Source organism: Nymphaea colorata, chromosome 2 (genome assembly GCF_008831285.2).
Source record: "Nymphaea colorata isolate Beijing-Zhang1983 chromosome 2, ASM883128v2, whole genome shotgun sequence".
In the NCBI taxonomy this organism is placed as follows: domain Eukaryota; kingdom Viridiplantae; phylum Streptophyta; class Magnoliopsida; order Nymphaeales; family Nymphaeaceae; genus Nymphaea; species Nymphaea colorata.
In genome coordinates this window covers 26226145-26246204 of record NC_045139.1, presented here as the reverse complement: position 1 = coordinate 26246204, position 20060 = coordinate 26226145, and the positions used below count along the sequence as shown (strand labels likewise).

General features: G+C 37.0%; 1 protein-coding gene across 1 annotated transcript; it reads left to right on the top strand.

Annotated features, from left to right (window-relative positions):
- The first annotated feature begins 6809 nt into the window (after positions 1–6809).
- On the top strand, positions 6810–12974 carry LOC116248436 (pectinesterase-like). Its single transcript, XM_031621222.2, has 3 exons — positions 6810–7337; positions 10625–11207; positions 12225–12974. Exons 1-3 carry the CDS (start codon positions 6813–6815, stop codon positions 12905–12907), a joined length of 1791 nt encoding a protein of 596 aa, XP_031477082.1. The 5' UTR covers positions 6810–6812; the 3' UTR covers positions 12908–12974.
- Positions 12975–20060: the final 7086 nt, after the last annotated feature.

Genomic DNA, 20060 nt, shown 5'->3' with positions numbered 1-20060 from the left:
TACCAAATAAAACCATCCATTCATTGCATATCTCAAGAAAGCATGTTTGTGGTTGTTTACTTTACTAAGTTAAAGGCATTATGGAATGAACTATCTTTCACAAATGTTCTACCTAAATGCTCATGTGGAGCTTTGAAAGCGGTTCTAAATAAACAACAAGAGATATGGTTATTCAGTTCCTCATGGGACTGAATGACTCGTTTAACATAGTAAGGGGGCAAATTCTTCTCATTGAGAAATGCAAAAGATAAACTCACCAAGCAACCCCAATATTTCTGTAATTATTAACGCACCCCAAGCTACTCAAAAGACCGATGCTTTAAGTTGAATGGTTATCCACCCAACTCCAAAGGAGCAAAACAGATGTATGAAAAAGTGTCAACTGCAAACTCATTTGTAGGTGGAAACTCAACTATGGGTGACAAATTTGGTTCCATTGCTTTAATGGCTTCCAACCAGGCTAAAAAAGCCAACCAGGATGCTGCACTAACCTTAACACTAGATGAATATAATCAAATTAAGCAACTCCTTAAAGGATAGTCCACCCCTCAAATAAATTTTGCAGGTATGTGTTGACCTAAACCTCACATTTAGATTATTTACAGTGGTGTCAGCCATTATATGTCATGCACCTTTCATTCTGTGATTGACATTGTTGAGCTTGCTGTCCAATTTGCTATTAAAATTCTAAACAACCAAAGTATTAATGTTATTGATGTCAGTAGAGTCATTTTATTTCCATCAATTACTCTTGAAAATGTGTACTACCTGTCAAAATTTTCTTACAAACTGTTGTTGGTAATCAAATTTATTGTTCAAACCGGTTGTCTCATAATTTCACTTCATAAGGATGCTTCTTGAAACCCAGGACAATTATTGAACTGGGTGATTAAAGAAATGGGTTGTCCGTCTACAAAGCCTCCAACCCATCAACCTGCTGCATAACAACTAGTTTATATTAGTCTCAAACCACCTTCTGGCACCTAAGACTTGGGCATCCATCTCATTCCAAAGATCAGATGTTTCACAATATGATTCTACTATTAAATTGTCAAACAATTTATGTGAAGTTTGCAATGTAGCCAAACAATCTACACTATATTTCAAATTAAGTGAACCATGTTCTAAATAAAAGTTTTGATCTTCTTCACTGCAAACATATGGGGGCCATACTCTAAATCACCTTTTTCTGGTGCACAATATTTTATTATTATAGTTGATTTTTCTAGGGCCATGTGGACCTATCTGATGACACATAAAAGCGAGTCATGTGGTTTGCTGAAGAATTTTATAAATATGTGTGAGAAGCAATTTAAAACTAGTGTACGAAATATTAGAACTGAAATGGCATGAATTTTTTTTTCTACTGAAATGAAAACTTTCTTACTTGAAAGCAAAATAATTTATCAACACACTTGTGCTTACAGTTACATTATAGAAAGAAAGCACTACCACATATTACATATAGTGCATGCCCTTAAAATTTCTTGCAAATTTGCCATTGCAGTTTTGAGATCATTGTGTTCTGACTGCCACTTACCTAATCAATAGAATTATATCCAAATTTTTGAGCGATCAAACTCCATATGAAATATTGTACCAAAAAAAACCCACATATAGTCATCTCAAAGTATTTGACTGCCTGTGTTTTGCTACAAACATAAACCCAAAAACCAAACTTGATAAGAGGGCAAGTCGTGTCTTATGGGTTGTACATTTGGGTAGAAGGAAAACAAATTGTATGAATTGGAACAACAGAAATTTCTTGTATACAGAGACATAATATTCTATGAAAATATATTTTCCTTTAAGCAAAGTCTTAGTGTCCATGCGTCTTCAGTTATCCTTATTCCAACAGCTGATACTGATGAAAAGTAGACTTTTGGTTGATGGGAACCCTAGTTCATCAAACTCTATTAAAACTACTGCCATTGCACAACAAGCTGAATGCACCACCAATGAACCTGCACACTGAGTTGTCCTTGAAACCATAGCCAAAATTTCAATAAATGAACCAATCCAACTAACCATTTCAAATGAAGGCCTAGCCATGCAGCTTCCACCACTAAATGGTCGACCAGAAGAATCAGACCATCAGTCATGTTAAGGGACCATTATTGTGGCACAACACAAAATAAATCATTCGACTTATCGTCATCAGGAAGAAGGACATGTACAAGGTCCCCATTGTCCAAAGTCATGTTGTTCTCTTTCCACTACTCAAAAAAACTTCTTATTAAATATCTATCCCCAAACAAAACCTACATCTTTTAGTCAAACATTAAAAAATCCAAATTGGAGAAAGGCCATCAAGGACAAAATTAAGGTGTTGGAATCAAATGAAACCTGGACTCTAGTTATTTCATTAGCAGGCATCAAACCCATTGGATGTAAACAGATATTCACATTCAAGTATAAATCAAACGAAAGAATCGAGGGGTATAAGGTAAGAATATTCACCAAAGGGTATACACAATAGAGGTCTTGGACTACCATGGGACTTATGCACCCGTTGCCAAGCTAGCTATTAGATGTCTATTTTTTGTGGCAACCAAGTGAAATTGGTTCCTTCACCAAATGGATGTGCATAATGCCTTCTTGAATGATGAATTGGAGGAAGAAATACATACAAAACTGCCGTCAAGATATAGTGAAAGTGGAGAAACCAGAGTATGCAAACTTAAAAAATCTCTATGGGCTCAAGCAAGCTTCTTAGTTCTCCAAATTGTGCAACCATCCTACTCTATGGGTTTATGCAATCTAAGTCCAGTTACTTTTTATTCACTAATCAATGCAAAGGAACATTTGTTGATGTGGTGTACATGGACTACCTCATCATAGCAGAAAATTGCCTAGAACAGACAAAAAGGTTTAAGAATTATCTAGGCACAAGGTTCTACATGAAGGATTGAGGGACCTTGAAATACTTCCTTGGCTTGGAACTTGCTTGAAGCCAAACAAGAATATGTCTATCGTAAAGGAGTGACATCCTAGACGAGACTGGTTTAATTAATGATAATCCCTTAGAAGTTCTAATGGAGTGCCGATAAACTTCATCAGCCAATGATGGTGAAGAGATAAAAGACCCTTCAGCATACAAAAGACTAGTGGACATTAGTTACCAGACCTAAAATTGCTTTTTGTTGTTCATTCTTTAAATTGGCACATGCAAAAGCCTACTGTGATTTACTACAATGTTGCTCTCAAAGTCTTGCATTATCGAAAATCACAACCTGGTAAAGGAGGTTTTTTTTCCTTGCAAATGAAGACTTTCAGATCACAGCATATTGCGACTCTGAATGGGGAGCCTGTAAAGGCACAAGGAGATCAATTTTAGGCTATTCTGTATATTTGGGAGGAAGCCTAAACTCGTGGAAAATGAAGAAGCAGCACACTGTGTCTAGATCATCAGCAGAAGTGGAATACTCCTCTATGGCAAACACTTGTGAATTATTGTGGCTGAAATACCTCTTAGCTGATTTGCAGGTGTCTCATACATCAGCTGCTGTACTACTTTGTGACAACAAATCAGCATTACCAATAGCAGCAAACTTAGTCCTACACATACACACAAAACATGTACCATTACCTAGTATGAGATTTGATAACAAAAGGAACAATTGTGGCAAGACATGTTTCATCTAAACTTCAGTTGGTGGATTTGTTCACTAAGCCTCTCACAATGGAGCAGTTTACCTTTTTAAAGTCCGAACTGGGCACTTGCAACCTCGATGCACCAGTTTAAAGGGAGCATCTTATGAAATTCATTCTAGGAGAACCTGTGAAGATCAAATTGTTTAAGTATGAAGGCAAAAATATTTTCTATTTTCTCATTCTGTTTTAGATTGTTCTTCGACACGTGTTATTTGTCTAGAGGCTTCTTATTCTTTTTTTTTTTAATTGTAACGACTTTATTCTTTCTCTATCCAAAATGATTATGTAGGGGGCTGTATATATGCTCTGTAAATGAAAGAAATTTTGTCTCTGTTTCATCAATTCTCTCTCTGGTTTTTAGTTACTTTGGTGCATCTTTGAATTTCTTTGTTTTTCTTCCTCCCACACACAACAACCGCAATGAATAGTAGAAGACACTTAAACAAAGAAATAGAGGAAAGTAGGCCTTCAAGGATTAGCTGACCAACATCGAATGAAGTATCTAACGAAATGTGCTCTAATACCATATCAATAATCAAGATCCCAAATGGAAAAGGAAATTGACACATGTATGTATAGAGATTTGGTGGCTTTTGGCACTATATCTGAATACTCTCACATTGTCTCACCATTGGCACGAGAGGTTACTTTTTGTAATGCTCTTGTTAGAGATATGAAGATGTTTCAAAGCTAATGCATTTAGATATACAATAAATTGAATCTTATCCAGATTTTGTTTCTCTTTGAATTCAAATCCAGAGTTACCCTTTTCTCCTTTAATTTTTGTATTTATTTCTATATATACCTGTTGTTGTAGCCAATATTGTTGCAGAAATCTCCCTTAATTCCTTGTTTCTTCATTCGTAGGGCCTTGATTATCTTCACTATTGCCTTCACTATTTATGCTCTTACCATTCAAGATTTACTTTTGTTGCTACAGTTTAACTCTTGATATGTTGCAACATGAGCCTTGGCATGGTCATCCTTAGTTCCCTTGTCTACACCAAGGCACAGTAGAAACACACCCAGCCGTCAGCTCATCCACAATGACTGAGCCAAAAGATGAAATGCATGCAAGTCACTAATCTGCCTGATAGTTGAAGTGTTCTTCAATATGAGAATCAAATTTGTGCCCCCTTTGATGCTTAACTCGCAAGCTGCCTCAGAAGGTATATAGTTGCTTTTAATGATCTCCTGCTGCATATATCCAAAAAAGGCAACAAGTCATGTGGACAAATCAAACAATTTTGAAGAAGCAAATGAAATGAGAGAGGCGAGACGCTCTTTGGGATACATGAGTGAGAGTTTTTTTTTTTTAATGCAATTTTCTTTCCTCTCCAATGGGTTTTGGTAACACATTATTCTGATTAACTACTAACATTGTAAAAAAAAAATTGTTAATCACTAACTCTCTACAGAAATTAAATAAGCCATATCTCCGTCTCTTGTTTGCATTTTCCTTAATTCCCACATAAATACCTTTCCTTATCATCATCCTCTCTCCACATATAATATTTAAATAAGGGATATTCTTATCCTTCTTATTGGCACTCCTAGAGAGGAATACTCTACGAATGTTATATGCGTAACAGTTGCCTTGCTAGCCACATCAAAAGCTTGGTCCAACACTGAATTCACCTAGCATTTGCAAACGAATTAAGTTTAATGCATCCACATGGGTCAATTTACATGAACTTAACAACCTAAAACTAAAGATTATGAATCCTAATTTCAACTAAAGGGAAGATTCGTCAGGAAATAGAAGTCCAATATTCGATTGTTTGAATGGAAGCTAATCAAATGTAAGGTTAAAAATTAAAAAGCAACACAAGCATAATTATCTGTCTTTTCACACTATAACTTCCATTAGTTTGTAAATTATCGATCAGCCACAAGAAAAAATAAAATTAAGATTGTTCTTAATTAACGTCATCTATCATCATAATATCATTTGTGTGTGTCTGTTTGTGTGTGAGAACTAAGCCATAAAAATGGAGCGAAGATTTGATATTGGTGACCTTATTTATTATGCAATGCATGAAAAACAAGGAAGAAAGTATTATTAATTACTATAGTTTCTTGGTCGAGGTGAGTATAAGATAACAGGAAGGTGAAGACGGCAACGAATGGGAGAGGAAGGAAAGAGAAGATGGAGGAAAATAGTTGGAACGCGATCAGAGCCGGAGGACGTTCAAGAAACGCCCTCTTTGTAGTTACCAAGCGAAGCGGTCGTGCACGAATACAATCGATTTGACCTGATCTGCCAGTCTTGTAAAAATTAAACGAGCTGAATACGTCCTCTGGTACAATTTGAATATGTGGTAATGTGATCATTTGATTCACGGACGGCCAATGCATATAGACCAAGGCGAAACATGCCGACCACTGGTACGTACTTATTATTTATTAATTTTGAACAAGTTCATGGTTTTCTATTTCTTCATTTTTTCTATATTTTTTTATGTATTCTTTCAAAATCATTATGGTATATGTTCTTCCGTCAATTGACAACTCATTACTCGGATCGTTGAATCAGTCATTTCCTAATTTTTCATATATATTTTTTATGTATTCGTTCTAAAGAATTAATATAACATATATTGTTCTTCAGTTGACAATAATTTACTACTTGAATCGTTGAATCAGACAATTCACTGAATCAGTTACCCTACAAAATTTCATTTAGTTTTCCTTTTTAATAAACCCGTTCATAGTATTAATCAGACCCAGCTAGCAGCCTAGCTGTCTCGGTCTCTGTTTTGCACGGGAAGATACTGTAACTATTGTAACTATGATCACAACACATACCTCCCGGCCCCATTCAGAACTTTATATATATATATATATATATATGAATGTCTGATTCGAGGAAGGTACCCTTCATTTTCTTTTGCCGCCATTATTGGTCAACTAGCAGTGCATGATACCCACTAATTTTCAAGCTCTAGAGCTTATGCGGAAGCTGCTCTGCACGTATATCTCCATCCGTGGACTTTTGGCTTTTTTGTACGTAAGTATGTGAATTTAATTATTCAGTTTTCAACTTCATCATCCTTATAAAGATATTGATGCTTTCTTGCCAGCTTGCAATATTTCCCTTGTTACACAGAGCAAGGGAGAGACCGAAGAGAGAGAGAGAGGGAGGGGGAGAGGTCGCCATGAGCGGAATTAGAGAGGGTTTCAGTGGTTTCGGAGGAGACACGAAGCCATTCAGTGACAGCGTGAGGATGTATGAAGAGCAAGAGAGGGTGACGTTCCTGAAGAAGAGCCGGAAAAGGATGGCCATCATCGCCATCTCTTCCGTAGTTCTTGTCGTCGTCGTCGTGGCCACCGTCGTCGGGGCGTGCCTCTCCCGAGGGAACGACAGAGGGGAGGACTCGTCCCAATCGTTTCAAACGCCGCAGGAGTCGATAAGGGCTGTCTGTCAGGCCACCTTGTATCCTCAGTCGTGCTTCTATGCCCTCAATAGTTCGATCGCCGGGCGGAGCATCACCAACCCGGTGGAGCTTTTCATCGTGTCCCTCGAGGTCGCCATGAACGACTTCCTCCGCATCGTCGACTTGCCGACGAACCTCTCCGTCGGAGTTAACGGGACGCTGCTCTCCACCGCATTGGGTGATTGCCAGCTTCTTATTCAGGACTCCATCGACAACCTCAACGCCTCCATTTCAGCTGCTCAGACGGTGAGCTTGTTTCTCCTCATCTCTCCGATGATACATTATACATATACGCAGGCGCGCGCATAGCTAAATCTGACCAAGTTGATTGACAATTAAATCTTTTAACTCCTTCGTCTCTCTCTCTCTCTCTCTCTCTCTATATATATATATATATATATATATATATATAGGAAAATTATATCATGCACTGGGTAAGATGATTAAAAATAAAAAATTATCATTAAAATCACCATATATTATTACTAAAAAGCATATGAACGTTGCTGCATCATAAACCTTAATTGATATTCATATGATGGCTATTTTTTAACGACAAGTTTTTAACTTTTAATGGTGTGTGTGTGTATATAAAATTTCATAGTCATCCAAATCATTCATGAGGGCAATCTAATCTATTATGATGAATGGTTAAAAAAACAAATAAGGAGAAAAAACATTTTCTTCATCTAATATTATTAGTTGACGTATTTTTTCCTTGTTTTCAATCGTCCATTAAAATAGATCGAATCACTTTCATGAGTAACCTAGGTGATAACAGAGTTATCATCTTTTATATATATATATATATATATATATATATATATATATATATATATATATATATATATATATATATATATATATATTCATTTTACATTCATAAATAAAATTATATACTATTAAACAAAAAAAATCAAAAGGTGAGTCTGCTGTGTCAAACTGATGTTATAGAGATACGGTGCCCATGACACAAGTAACGTGGAATTCGGAATGCAGAAAATGCACGTCCGCGCATTGTCTAAACTATTATGAACTATGATAGAAAAACCGAATACATGGGAGAACAGACAGGTGAAGAAATTAGAACAATGTTTCTGCTACTTCAATTATTAGTCTATAGTTACTCCAAAAAAGGACGTCCTTTCGACGTCGTGTTCCACCCATTCCAAGAACACCAACAGATCGATCATACTCTAATCTGCCAGCTCCAGCTTTTATTAGCTTTATCTTTTTGACGATTCAAAGATTAAAGACACTGCTGGCCTCTTTTGTTGCCATCTTAGAGCCGCTGCTGGCCTCTTTTGTTGTAGTTATGAGAGAAATTAAGCTAAAAAGTTGAGACAATAAACAAATATACGTCGCAGCATAGAAAGTCCAAACGGGATTATATTTTATTACGTACAAACACTTCTTGCAAACCATTGTTCAATTTGAAAGTATAAATATATAAAATGTGATGTTGATATTCAATAGAAGACAAGTAGGAATATTTACTAGAAGGCATGTATGAACATATCACTTTACATTTTATATCGCTATGTGCTTTAAAGCGGTGAAAGTCAATGACTTGGATCACACGAAAATTTGATGGTGGAACAAAAAAAAAAAAAAAGAGAGAGAGAGAGAAAGAACTCCATCACTAAACAAATATGGCCAAAAAGCAAGGTAACGAATAAGCATATTCAAGAGTCACATTCAAGACAGCATTCCTATTTACATTTTTCTTTTCGGACATATGCCAAGGTGATATGGACGTGCGGCTATATATTAAGTTCTATCCTGCTTAATCACGGTGTGCTGTTGGAATATGGGAACCAGAAAACTAAGGGGGGCTTATGATCAATAACTGATATTTATAAAACGTATTACCGTCAATAACTGAGCTGGGCTAGTTGGAACTTCGCTCGGGTACTCCCTAGACTCACAGCTGGAGCTCGGCTTAGTATTAGGCTCGAGTAAGCTCGAGCAGAAATCTGACTGAATCTTAGCCGAGCCCTGTATTGAAAGATTTTATTTTTTCACAAGTGGGGACAGTGGTAGAGCCACATATAGACTGGTGTGGGCAGTTGCCTACACCAGCCCCTCAATTTTCTTTTACTTTTTACAGTAAGGTCTTTTAATATTTACTTTGTTAAATATGTAAGTGCCCCTTTAAGTATGAACATATGTGAATTAGTGCCCCTCCCAAACAAATTTTGGGCTCCGCCAGTGAGTGGGGAACAATGATGTTTCAATACTCGACCTGCTTTTTGCGGAAATTAACTCATTGAGACAACTTCTCGTTCTTGATAAAAAGCTGAAACATATTTTATATATTTTCTTCCCACAAGCTTAGAGGAGTTTGCTCGAGCCGACCTTGTTTAGCTTGAGTTCGATTCATTTATTTGAATTAGTAAAGTTTTTTATTTGAACTTGACTCGTTTATCAAATGAGTCGAACATGAGTCCAGTTTAGCCAAACAAGCTCGAGGCTCGAGTTGAGTCCAAGTTGGATCCCTGTAAGGATGTTCAAAGGGTCCAGCCAACTCCAACTGGCTTCATTAAAAATGGGTGCTAATATTACTCCTGCTCACCCAAAGAGATAATTTTGAGCGTCACATACATGCAAACCTTGAGCTGGTAATTTGACATGCATGTTTTATCTATGTAAAGTAATTGGCTGTTTGAACCCAGACAAACGTCTTAAGTGTGTTCGACACAAATTTGCCGTTTGTCCCAGATTCTCACAGCTTCAAATCTAGCAATTAACCTGCACATGGTCAGATTGGCTGCAAATATATTAGAATTTAATGTGTAGATCATATTTTGTAAGATCACAAAAATTGAAAGCTTTAATGTCATAAAATCTGGTCAACACGTCGAATTTAATGTGGAATTTTTTTATAAGCATGTATATGTGTATACGCTTGTTATTTTTAAGCTCATCATGATTAATTTGTGCATTTTTGGTCTACCATCTTTGTTTTCATGGGGGTAGAATGCCTATTAATTTGCCTCTAACAAAGCTCTATTAGTCTATTACGTACTTCTGAAGAACATTATTAATGTAAAATCGTTCGTCCTTCAAAGGCCAAAGCCATTATTTTATTGAACTTGAGGGTTTTAGTCAACCAATCGATCAATCAATGTAGGTTGTGGAAATTAATGCAAGGATGAACTTGGGAACAATTGAATTAAAAATTGAGGATCATTAATGTTGGGAATAGAAACTCTTCCATAAGCCCATCTTCTTCGCTCTTTTACAAAGATAGAAAAACTAGCTAGGATTCTAATGGGTAATGGCGAAGTAGTGGGGATGATCTTGAAGTTAAACTTTCATTTAGGCCACAGCAATTATTCTGCATTTATGCACTAAGGTTACATCTCTCTGTAGCCGACCCCTAACCCATATGACTTCGAAGGAGAAGAAAAAAAAAAAAAAAGACGGACGGACTTAAGATCATTTATAAGCCATGTAACTTGATCACAATCCTCAAATAATTTCCATGAGTTTTTCCTGAACTGATGATCAGCATTTGGATCCAATTGCAGGCGTCAGGTGGGAGTGGTGGACTCAACGGAACAGCGGTTGAGGACCTAAGGACGTTGTTGAGTGCGGCCTTGACCAACATAGACACATGCCTGGACGGGCTGGAGAACACGACCGGCGGCTTCCTGGAGAGGATGCAGGTGGCTCTGGGCAACACGACCGAGTTCACCAGTAACAGCCTCGCAATTGTCACCAAAATTCTTAGCATCTTGAGCCAGGTCAACTCGCCGGCGGCGAACCGCCGGCTTCTCGCCGTCCCCACCTCCAGCGATTTCCCCTCGTGGCTCTTGGCGGCAGACCGCAAGCTGCTGGAGGACGCCGGTGCGCCTGCCAAGGCGGACATCGTCGTTGCCTTGGACGGTTCCGGCGACGTCCGGAAAATCAACGACGCCATCGAGAGGGTCCCCAAGAACAACGCGAAGAGGTTCATCATCTATGTGAAGAAGGGCGTGTACGCAGAGCATGTGGAGGTTGACAAGAAGACGACGAACCTCATGATTGTCGGCGACGGCATGGATGTCACCATCGTTACCGGCAGCCTCAGCGTCGTAGGCGGAACGTCCACGTTCAGGTCCGCCACATTCGGTAAGCACACTCTTCTCACGACTGACCACCGATATCGTAGTCCGTTTTTAAACATTTTAAAAGTCGCATAATTTTTTTGGAAAGGAAGCTTAGGCCACCCTTAAAATTTGTAGAAAATATGATAAAGGTTTCCTTTAAAAAATTTGTAAAGAATAAGGTAGTAGTATTCGTGTTCGAGTCTTAAAGTAATCACTATCAGATTTCAAAACGAATTATAAACGATTCTAAAACATGCTGTTAAGGGCAAGGCAAGGGAATGAACCATTCACCCTTAAAAACAAAAGAAAAAATGAACCACTCACCCTTAAAATTAAAAGAATACAACAGTGTCTCTTCTAACATTTTTGTTTGGATGACTACATAACATATATAAAGGGGCTGTAAATATTATCAAAAGGCTAAAAAGTTCTATATGAGATCGTTTGATTATTCTAGATTAAAAATCTATAAATTTGATGTGTATTTTGATGTGCCATGCTTTTGTTAAGGCCACAAAAACATACATGGTAAAAAATCATGGTTCATCAAAATTAAAGATCTATTAGGGATCTTAAGTCATACTCAAGATATACACTTTAAATCCTTATTTTACTTCTTTATATTGAAAAAAGTCAGATTTAAGATCAAAGGAATGGATCCAAAATATGTGGTTTTGAAGATTTCAAATCCAACGCCAATCAAACGCCCCTAAAAGTATGTTACTCCAGGCATTAAAGATCGTTCGGTTTTTAATACAATGACAGTTTATTATATTTTTAATATGAGGTTTTTAGCGACGAATTTCATTTTTTTTGCCATTAGATTTCAGTTCTCCAAAGCCCATTGAATTCTCTGCTTGCGTGACGCATCACCGACCACGTCCACCATCGGCATCTCCCTTGCCCCTCTTCCAAGGAGCCATTACTCACATTTGGCGTAGTGACTAGTCGATTAATTCAAGTATATGTAACGATTAGGACTTGTAGCTTGCACGTACACATACATACCACTAACTAGTTTAATGAAACTTTGATGCAGCGACTGTTGGGAAAGGATTCATAGCGAGAGACATTGGGTTCAGGAACACCGCCGGACCACAAAACCATCAGGCGGTGGCACTCAGGAGCGGCGCCGACTTCTCTGTTTTCTACAGGTGCAAGTTTGACGCCTACCAGGACACTCTCTACGTCCACTCGAACCGGCAGTTCTACAGAGATTGCCTGATTACGGGCACCGTGGATTTCATCTTCGGAAACGCCGCCGTCGTGCTCCAGCACTGCCAAATCCGCCCCAAAGAGCCGATGCCCGGCCAGAAGGACACGATCACAGCGCAGGCGAAGTCTGACCCGAACCAGAACACTGGGATATCAATACACGGATGCGAGATATTGGCGCCGAACTCAACCACCATAAAGGCTCAAGTATTCCTGGGCAGGCCATGGAAGGTGTATTCCACCACCGTCGTAATGAACACAGTCATCGGAAGCTTGGTTGATCCTGCTGGTTGGCTTCCATGGACGGGAGATTCTGCGCCAAGCACCATCTTCTATGCTGAATTTAACAACACCGGACCTGGAAGTTCGACGTTGAAGAGGGTGAAGTGGAAGGGATATCATTCGGACATCTCTCAAGCACAGGCCTCGAAATTCACAGTTGCCACCTTCATTGGTGGGAGCAGCTGGCTTCCTGATACTGGAGTCCCTTTCACAGCCGGCCTGTAATATTGTTCTCTGCTTTCTTATGTATTGTATACGCGCCTTGATGTTACGTGATTCTGCCGATTGCTCCTTTGGAATCGGTGTATTACATTGATTTGTATTTAATTTGTGTCTTCTTTGACAATAAGTAAAAATAAAGATAGCGTGGTGTTTATTATTGAAGAGAAGTTTTCTCCATATATCTACTTGTGGTTCCATCTTTACATACCCAATAAGATTTTGCTTTTCCTAATTTATTTGAAAGCTAAACCCAATAAAAATTCAAAATTAATGTGCCATCACCGCTAAACTAGTCAGGCCAGAAGATGTCATTTTCTCCTTTTTTTTTTCACCTCAAACACTTCAACAAAAAAATTTGGATTAGGGATGTCGACATATTCAATTTACATTAGATGTCTGCTAAGATACCCGTTTTGAAAAAATGGGATATGGAAAAAAAATTAATATCCACTTAAGAAATCAGAACGGATTCGCATATAAGAAATGACATTTGGATTCAGATTCGTATAAATTCGAGTTTTCCATCATGGCCGCCGGCTGATCGTCTTCAGCATCCACCGGTCACTGGAGCAGCGTAGTGAAGAACGAAGGAGTGGACGTCGACGAAGAGAGAAAAAACTTTGAAGGGGTAGTTATATGTCAGTAAAATTTTTGTTCTCGAAAGAATTACATGATCACCCACGTCCTTTTCACAAATTTCAAAAATGGGTTCACATTCCAGAAGCCCAGAAGTTTTTCCCTCCACGCCCATCAAACAATGGAATATGGTTCACCCAAAACAAACACGAAGCCTCTGGTTTCTAATTCCAGCCATTCCAGAATCAAACTCATTCCAAATTCACATTCTGGTGGAATAAATATTATATAAGTGAAAAACAGGTGACATCAACTGACGAAGATGATGCTGTGGACCCTTGGAGTTGAAGTTTTCATTCAAGATGGCTTGGTAATGAGAAAATAAAATGGAGAGGAAGTTTATAAATTTTATTTGCTGTAAAGTATGTTGGAAGGTTTTCCTTTCCCTTTGTTTATCGATTACCTTTTTCATTTGGTTTATGTTTTAATGTAAAATTTGTCAACGTAAATATCGTTGTGCAGCAGTTAATGTGAATTAACTCGCCAGTCTCTAGATCTGATTTGAGTTTCGGTGGAATAGCTTCGAACGGCTCTTCACTTTCTCATCTCCTTCAATTCCTTTTGTGGCAATATTATGCTCCCATATAATCACTCCAACTTAAGTTCAAGAAAACATTAATGGATAAACTTGTTTTTTTTTTTGTTGGCAAATGATTGTGAATATAGTGTTACGGTGCAATAAACCAGCTGATTATAAATAAAAATAGTATATGTGGGAGAATTTGTTGGGATGAGGAGATTCTGTTGGTTTATTTGTTTGGATCTGATTTTCTTGGCATCCAAGGAAAGCTTATATAAGGAGATCGATGAGAGCTGACCTAAAATCGTGTGTAACAGCAGTGTGTTTATCTCCTTCATCTTTGTGGCTCTTTCCTTTCTCCCTTTACGCATGTATACAACAACAAAAATTTTGTAATCTCCTCCCAATAAAAAAAAAGCAATGAAAAGTATTCTCTTTCTCTCTGGATGTAGGCTTTCAAGCAGAACCATGTAAAATTGTCTTTATGAGTGTACTTCATGTGTTTTTTTATTGATTTTAACATGGTATCAGAGCATCAGGTTTCATCTACACAAATGTGATTGTGATTGTTGCTTGTTGGTGTTTTCTTCTATGTCTTTCTCCCCGTGGCCAAATCTGGTGGAAATCGTGGTGAAGGAGGGACTGCTGAAAATCACAGTTCCTGAGTTCCAAGACCTCCATCAATGCTGGCAACAGCAATAATGTCATTCTGAGAATCACCATCAAGTGAAGTCCCAACCAAATCAAGGTGCCACCATGGGGCCGCAGAGGCACGGCCACCTTCAAAAAAAGAAAAATTAAAATGTATATGTTAATTTTACAAAATTTCATTTATCTTATATAAAAATTTTGAAAAAGTATATCTCAGCCCACGTTAAAATTTGGAAACTATAATTCAGCCTCCCTCATGAAAAATTTTTTGGCTCCGCCCTACTGATTACAGAAGTTGTACCCATTGCAAAAAAGTTGGAACATGTTCATGAGTAATGTTGGGAAAAAGTGGATGTCCCACCAACGAGAAGTCAACTACAAAATCAAACCATGCCACAAATTTTGTGGTAAGGGATGACTTGGAAAATTTTTCCAGCAATTTTTCAAGACCAATCTTGTGTCCACTCACCCTATTAATTAAGATGTCAAATGAAGGTAAACATCACACCTTCCTTTCTCATAGTGAAAGTTCTCCTTGGATAATTGACTCTGGCACGATAGTCCATATGATATGACTAGTGATTCTGCTTTATTGGTCGATCTTTACAAATCCTAATACAAATTTCTTTTTACTATTGATGGAACCAAAATTGATGTAAAAGTGATTGGAAAAAATTAAGAAGGATGGAAAATTATCTAATATGCTCTATATACCTAAACTATTTCTCACCTATTGGAGTAGAATCACAACTGTTTTGCTGTGTTTTTTCCAAAGACTGATTTTTTAACACTTGAAAACGAAAAGGGAGATTGTTAGAGGTTAACAGGATGGGCTATATGTTATGGAATGGTATAACTTAAGCTTTCTTGCTCATATGAAGGGAGTGAAGGAATTTCTGGATACCATGTTTGCTAAGTCACCCAGACCCTTCTATTTTACTGCCTCACCCAAGTCGCATCGAGGCGGGTGTGCACCGGACATGGGTGCGGCTCTGACTCACACCCGAGCCTTGTTAAAATGTCATATTACTAAATTACTTATATAATATATGTTGTTCTGATGTTTTTCTATGCAATACAACTATTCAAGTATGTTATATACATTAATAGCTAAATTGTAATAATAATGTACATGCTTATTCTGTTATATATATAATAAATTTAAAATAATAATAATAAAATACCCTCACCGTACCGCTGCACCTAAATTTTTTGGGATGTGCCGCTCCGGCACCTGCACCCCGCACTCAAGTGACATAGCATGTTTGGCAATCATGATTTGGGCATGTGTTGGACCGGATCCTAAAGCAGCTCGTCCCGGAGTGACCGATGAAAATGGTGTGTATGATGCATGTGAACTTCCTAAATCTGCTAGGTTGTCGTTTCATAATAGTAGTAGAATTACTTGTACTAGATCTTCAGAATTTTTTGAAATTGTTCACTTCGATACCTAGGGACCAACACCAGAGAAGTCTTATTTGGGTTGTAACTACTATGTATCTTTCTTTGGAGACAAGACACATCTTGCTAGGATTTATTTTATTAAAAATAAAATGAAGTCCTTATGATTTTTGAAGAATTTTATTTAAAAAGTTCTTATTCAATTTGGCCTGAAAATAAAAAGATTGTGGTCTGATAATGGAGGAAAGTACATTAATGAAACTCTCCCAAGCTTCATGCGGCAAAAGGTATACTTGCTTAGGAAACTTGTGTAGGAACCCCTCAACAAAATGGAGTTGGCAAGAGAAGAAATAGACAACTCCTTGACATCGCCATGTCTCTCATGCTTTATATGAATGTCCCTCAATGCTTTTGGTTTGATGCCATTGCTAAGCATGTTACATTGCTAATAGATTTATAAGTGCTAGCATTGGGAAACAAAATAATTTTATAGGCTCCTCCACAATGACATCCATGTCTCTTAGCAATGGTCTTATCCATATAACCTCGCATGTAACATGGCCATGACTCTATATCAGCATTTGTGCTAAGACGAACAACATTTTGTTTTTTTTTTTTTCTCCTCCAAGAAACAATATTTCTTGCCATGAATGTACAATAGCCAGATGAGAAAGCATAGTCAGCATCAATATATCCAGCAACATCAATCATTTGACCTCTCCTTATCAATATTCCCTTTCCTGTAGATGCTTTCAAGTATTTCAAAATATGATGAACAGCTTCAATGTGAATAGGCATTCCTTTATGCATGAATTGACTTATAGCATTAACATAAGTAATATCAATCTCGTCACAGCTAAGTATATGAGTTTGCCAACTAATCTTTGAAAGTTCTGCCATTTTCAACTTCTTCATCTTCCTCTTATTTTACTTTATAGTGAATCTCCATTGGTGTGTTCACAACCTTTTCACTTAAGCATTTGATCTCCTTCAAAAGATCCAAAACATATTTTCTTTGGCACAAGAAAAGTTTTTTGTCGGAGTGGGTGACATCAATTGCCAAGAAGTACCATAATTTCCCCAAATCATTATCAAGAAGGAAACACAGAGTTTTTTTTTTTTGTTTGGAACACAGCCTCTTGGTCTTCTTTCGTTATAACGATATTATCTACATAGACATGAAGAATAGTAATTTTTGACAAATTCCTTTTTCACGAAAATAATATAGGTCATTTTTGCTTCTTTTAAATCTTTATTTCAGGAGTTCATCAATTAGGTGTGAAAATCATGTCCTAGGTGATTGCTTAAGGTAACACAAGGCCTTTTTTTAACCTGCACACATAATCTCTTTCATTTTGCACTCTTTGTAGCACTTACAAATAGAATTATTGTGTTCATCATGCAGAAGCACATTTTTAGCATCTAACTACATAATTTCTTAGTTTATATTTGTCACTACAAAAAAATAGAGCTCTCACCGAATTCACTTTGGCTGCAAGGGGAAATGTTTTGTCATAATCTATTCCTCCAGTCTATCTAAATCTTTTGTAATAGTCCTTTCCTTGAAGCTTTTAATAGTGTTGTTCATATTGTACTTTATATAGTGCACCCATTTGCAACCAATGACTTTTTTTCCTTTTAGTAGAGGCACTAGTTCCGAGGTTTGGTACTTTTCAATGACAGACTTTCATGGCTCTTATCCAACTAGGGTTTTGGTTGCACTACAACAAATAATGTTATTGGCTAGGGCTGCTACCGTGGCCAATAACCAACTTGTCATTGCCAAAAACTTTTTTGGCAACGACTCACACCTTAGCCATTGCTATGGGATACCCTTGCCATAGGCCTTGTGCCAAAAAATAATCGGAAAGGCAAGAGTCGTTGCCAAAAGGTTTTTGGGTACGACTCACCATTTTATTGGATACAATGGATGTCATTGCCAAAAAAGCTTTTGGGCTTGCCTCATTTTCTTATTGGATACAGTTTATGCCGTAGCCAATGATACGTCCACCCTCTTCAACACAGCATCTGTGCATCTTGTTGCACACATTGCCAATTAGAAGTGAATGATTTGCCAAGAACTATCAAGCCTTTGAATGACAGCAACCATAGTTCACAATTCACTAGACAATACGAGAAACAATCTCTGATTTAAATAAATTTTAAGATATGTCAATGTTCGCATCTCCAAAAATTTTTTGGTATTTGGAGTGCTTCAGAAAAATGAGTTTTTGTTTTGAAAATGAGGAAGAAAGGGACTCACCTATCGGTACGAAGATTGACCGTTCCCAATGCCTTTACTAGGGGTAATCAATCCAAGAGCTATGTTGATTATTGATGCATTTCATTTATGCTTAAACATCCTTCCTATATGCGGTGTAAAAGAATATTGAAGGTTTGATGTTTCAAACATTTGAAAAGGTTCTTGAAGAGTTGTTTGAGAATGTGAAACATTTTGAGGAAAATGAGAGTTAAAAAATCTTTGTAAACATCATTTGGAAAGCTTGGAGAATCATTTTGGGAATCACTTTAGTGTTCTCTTAAGATTTTAAGTAGGTTTGAGGTTTTGCTCTAATTCAGTTACCACCTAATTGAAGCTCTATCTCATCTTGCTTAAGTTTTTTTAGAGATATGATTGTGCTCATTTGTGATATTAAGTAGAGGTGAATGCATAGATACATTGATTCTATATGATTGGAAGAAAGCAAAACATTCCTACCACAACATACATCTAAAAGCATTCCTACCACAAATGAGCACAATCAAGCATGAATCTAATATTGGGTTATTACTTGAGTTGTGGTCTTAGTGAAGTCGGTAAATGAAAATGATCTTAGAAAAGAAAAATGTCCAAAAGAATGCAAAAGATGCGATCTTTGATTGTAAGAAAAATTAGAGAAGGAGAATGAAAAAGAGATCTTGAAAATCACGAAATCAAAGATTTGAAAGAAAGAAAGATATGCATTCATATACATATATACATATACATATGTATGTATATATACATATAGATACAGAAAATGAAGCTTTCAAAAGAAAGAGAGAAAGAGAAAGTGATAGAAAAGATGTACACACATGTGTATATACTATCAAATATACACATATAAATGGAAGATTGTAAAAACTTCAATGATTTGAATAAAGAGAGAGATTTTAAAGGAAAAAAAATGGAGAAGTATATATATATATATATATATATATATATTTCTATATATATAAGAAATTTGTTGATGAAGGCATTTAACTTGAAAAGAGAAAGATTCTAGAGAGTGAAAGTAAGAGATTCATATATATATGCATTCATATTGATACAAAAAATTGTAAAAGAAATATGTAAACATAGAGAGAGAATAATAAAGAGAATCATCGTGTGCACATATATGTATATAACATGTATGTCTTCATGAGTCTAAAGATAAGTTAATCATCCGACTTCAAGTTTGATATAGGCCAGAGGGGTGTTTGGACTCATACAAGAGCCTAAGCTAAGTCTCCAAAGCCATATTAGAAATGAATCTTTTGAAAATATTTTGGAAAACATAAAACATTGTTATTTCATTAGTTGCAAAGGAATATGTTTCTTCCATCGTTGGGTATGGAAGAAACTCAAACCACACGATAGGGTGATCATTAGAGTTCTTAATCGGTCAATTAAAAGGAAACTAACACGAAATGATATGAAAATGCACTTTAACATGTACAAATTCGTGAAGGTTCTTCCCGAGTTGGACAAGTCTCAACCTCAAAAATTAATCAACACAATAATAAAGAGAGAATCTCAAACCACACTCTCATTTTCACCGTGCATTCACATATAAATGGAAAATTAAGCAAGCATGCATTGATAGCATGTAGACAATATTCAAGAAAGGAAAATGAGAGAGAGAGAGAGAGAGCATGACGGAGGGAGAAAGAGAGAGAACATGATGGAGTGAAGGAGAGAAAAAG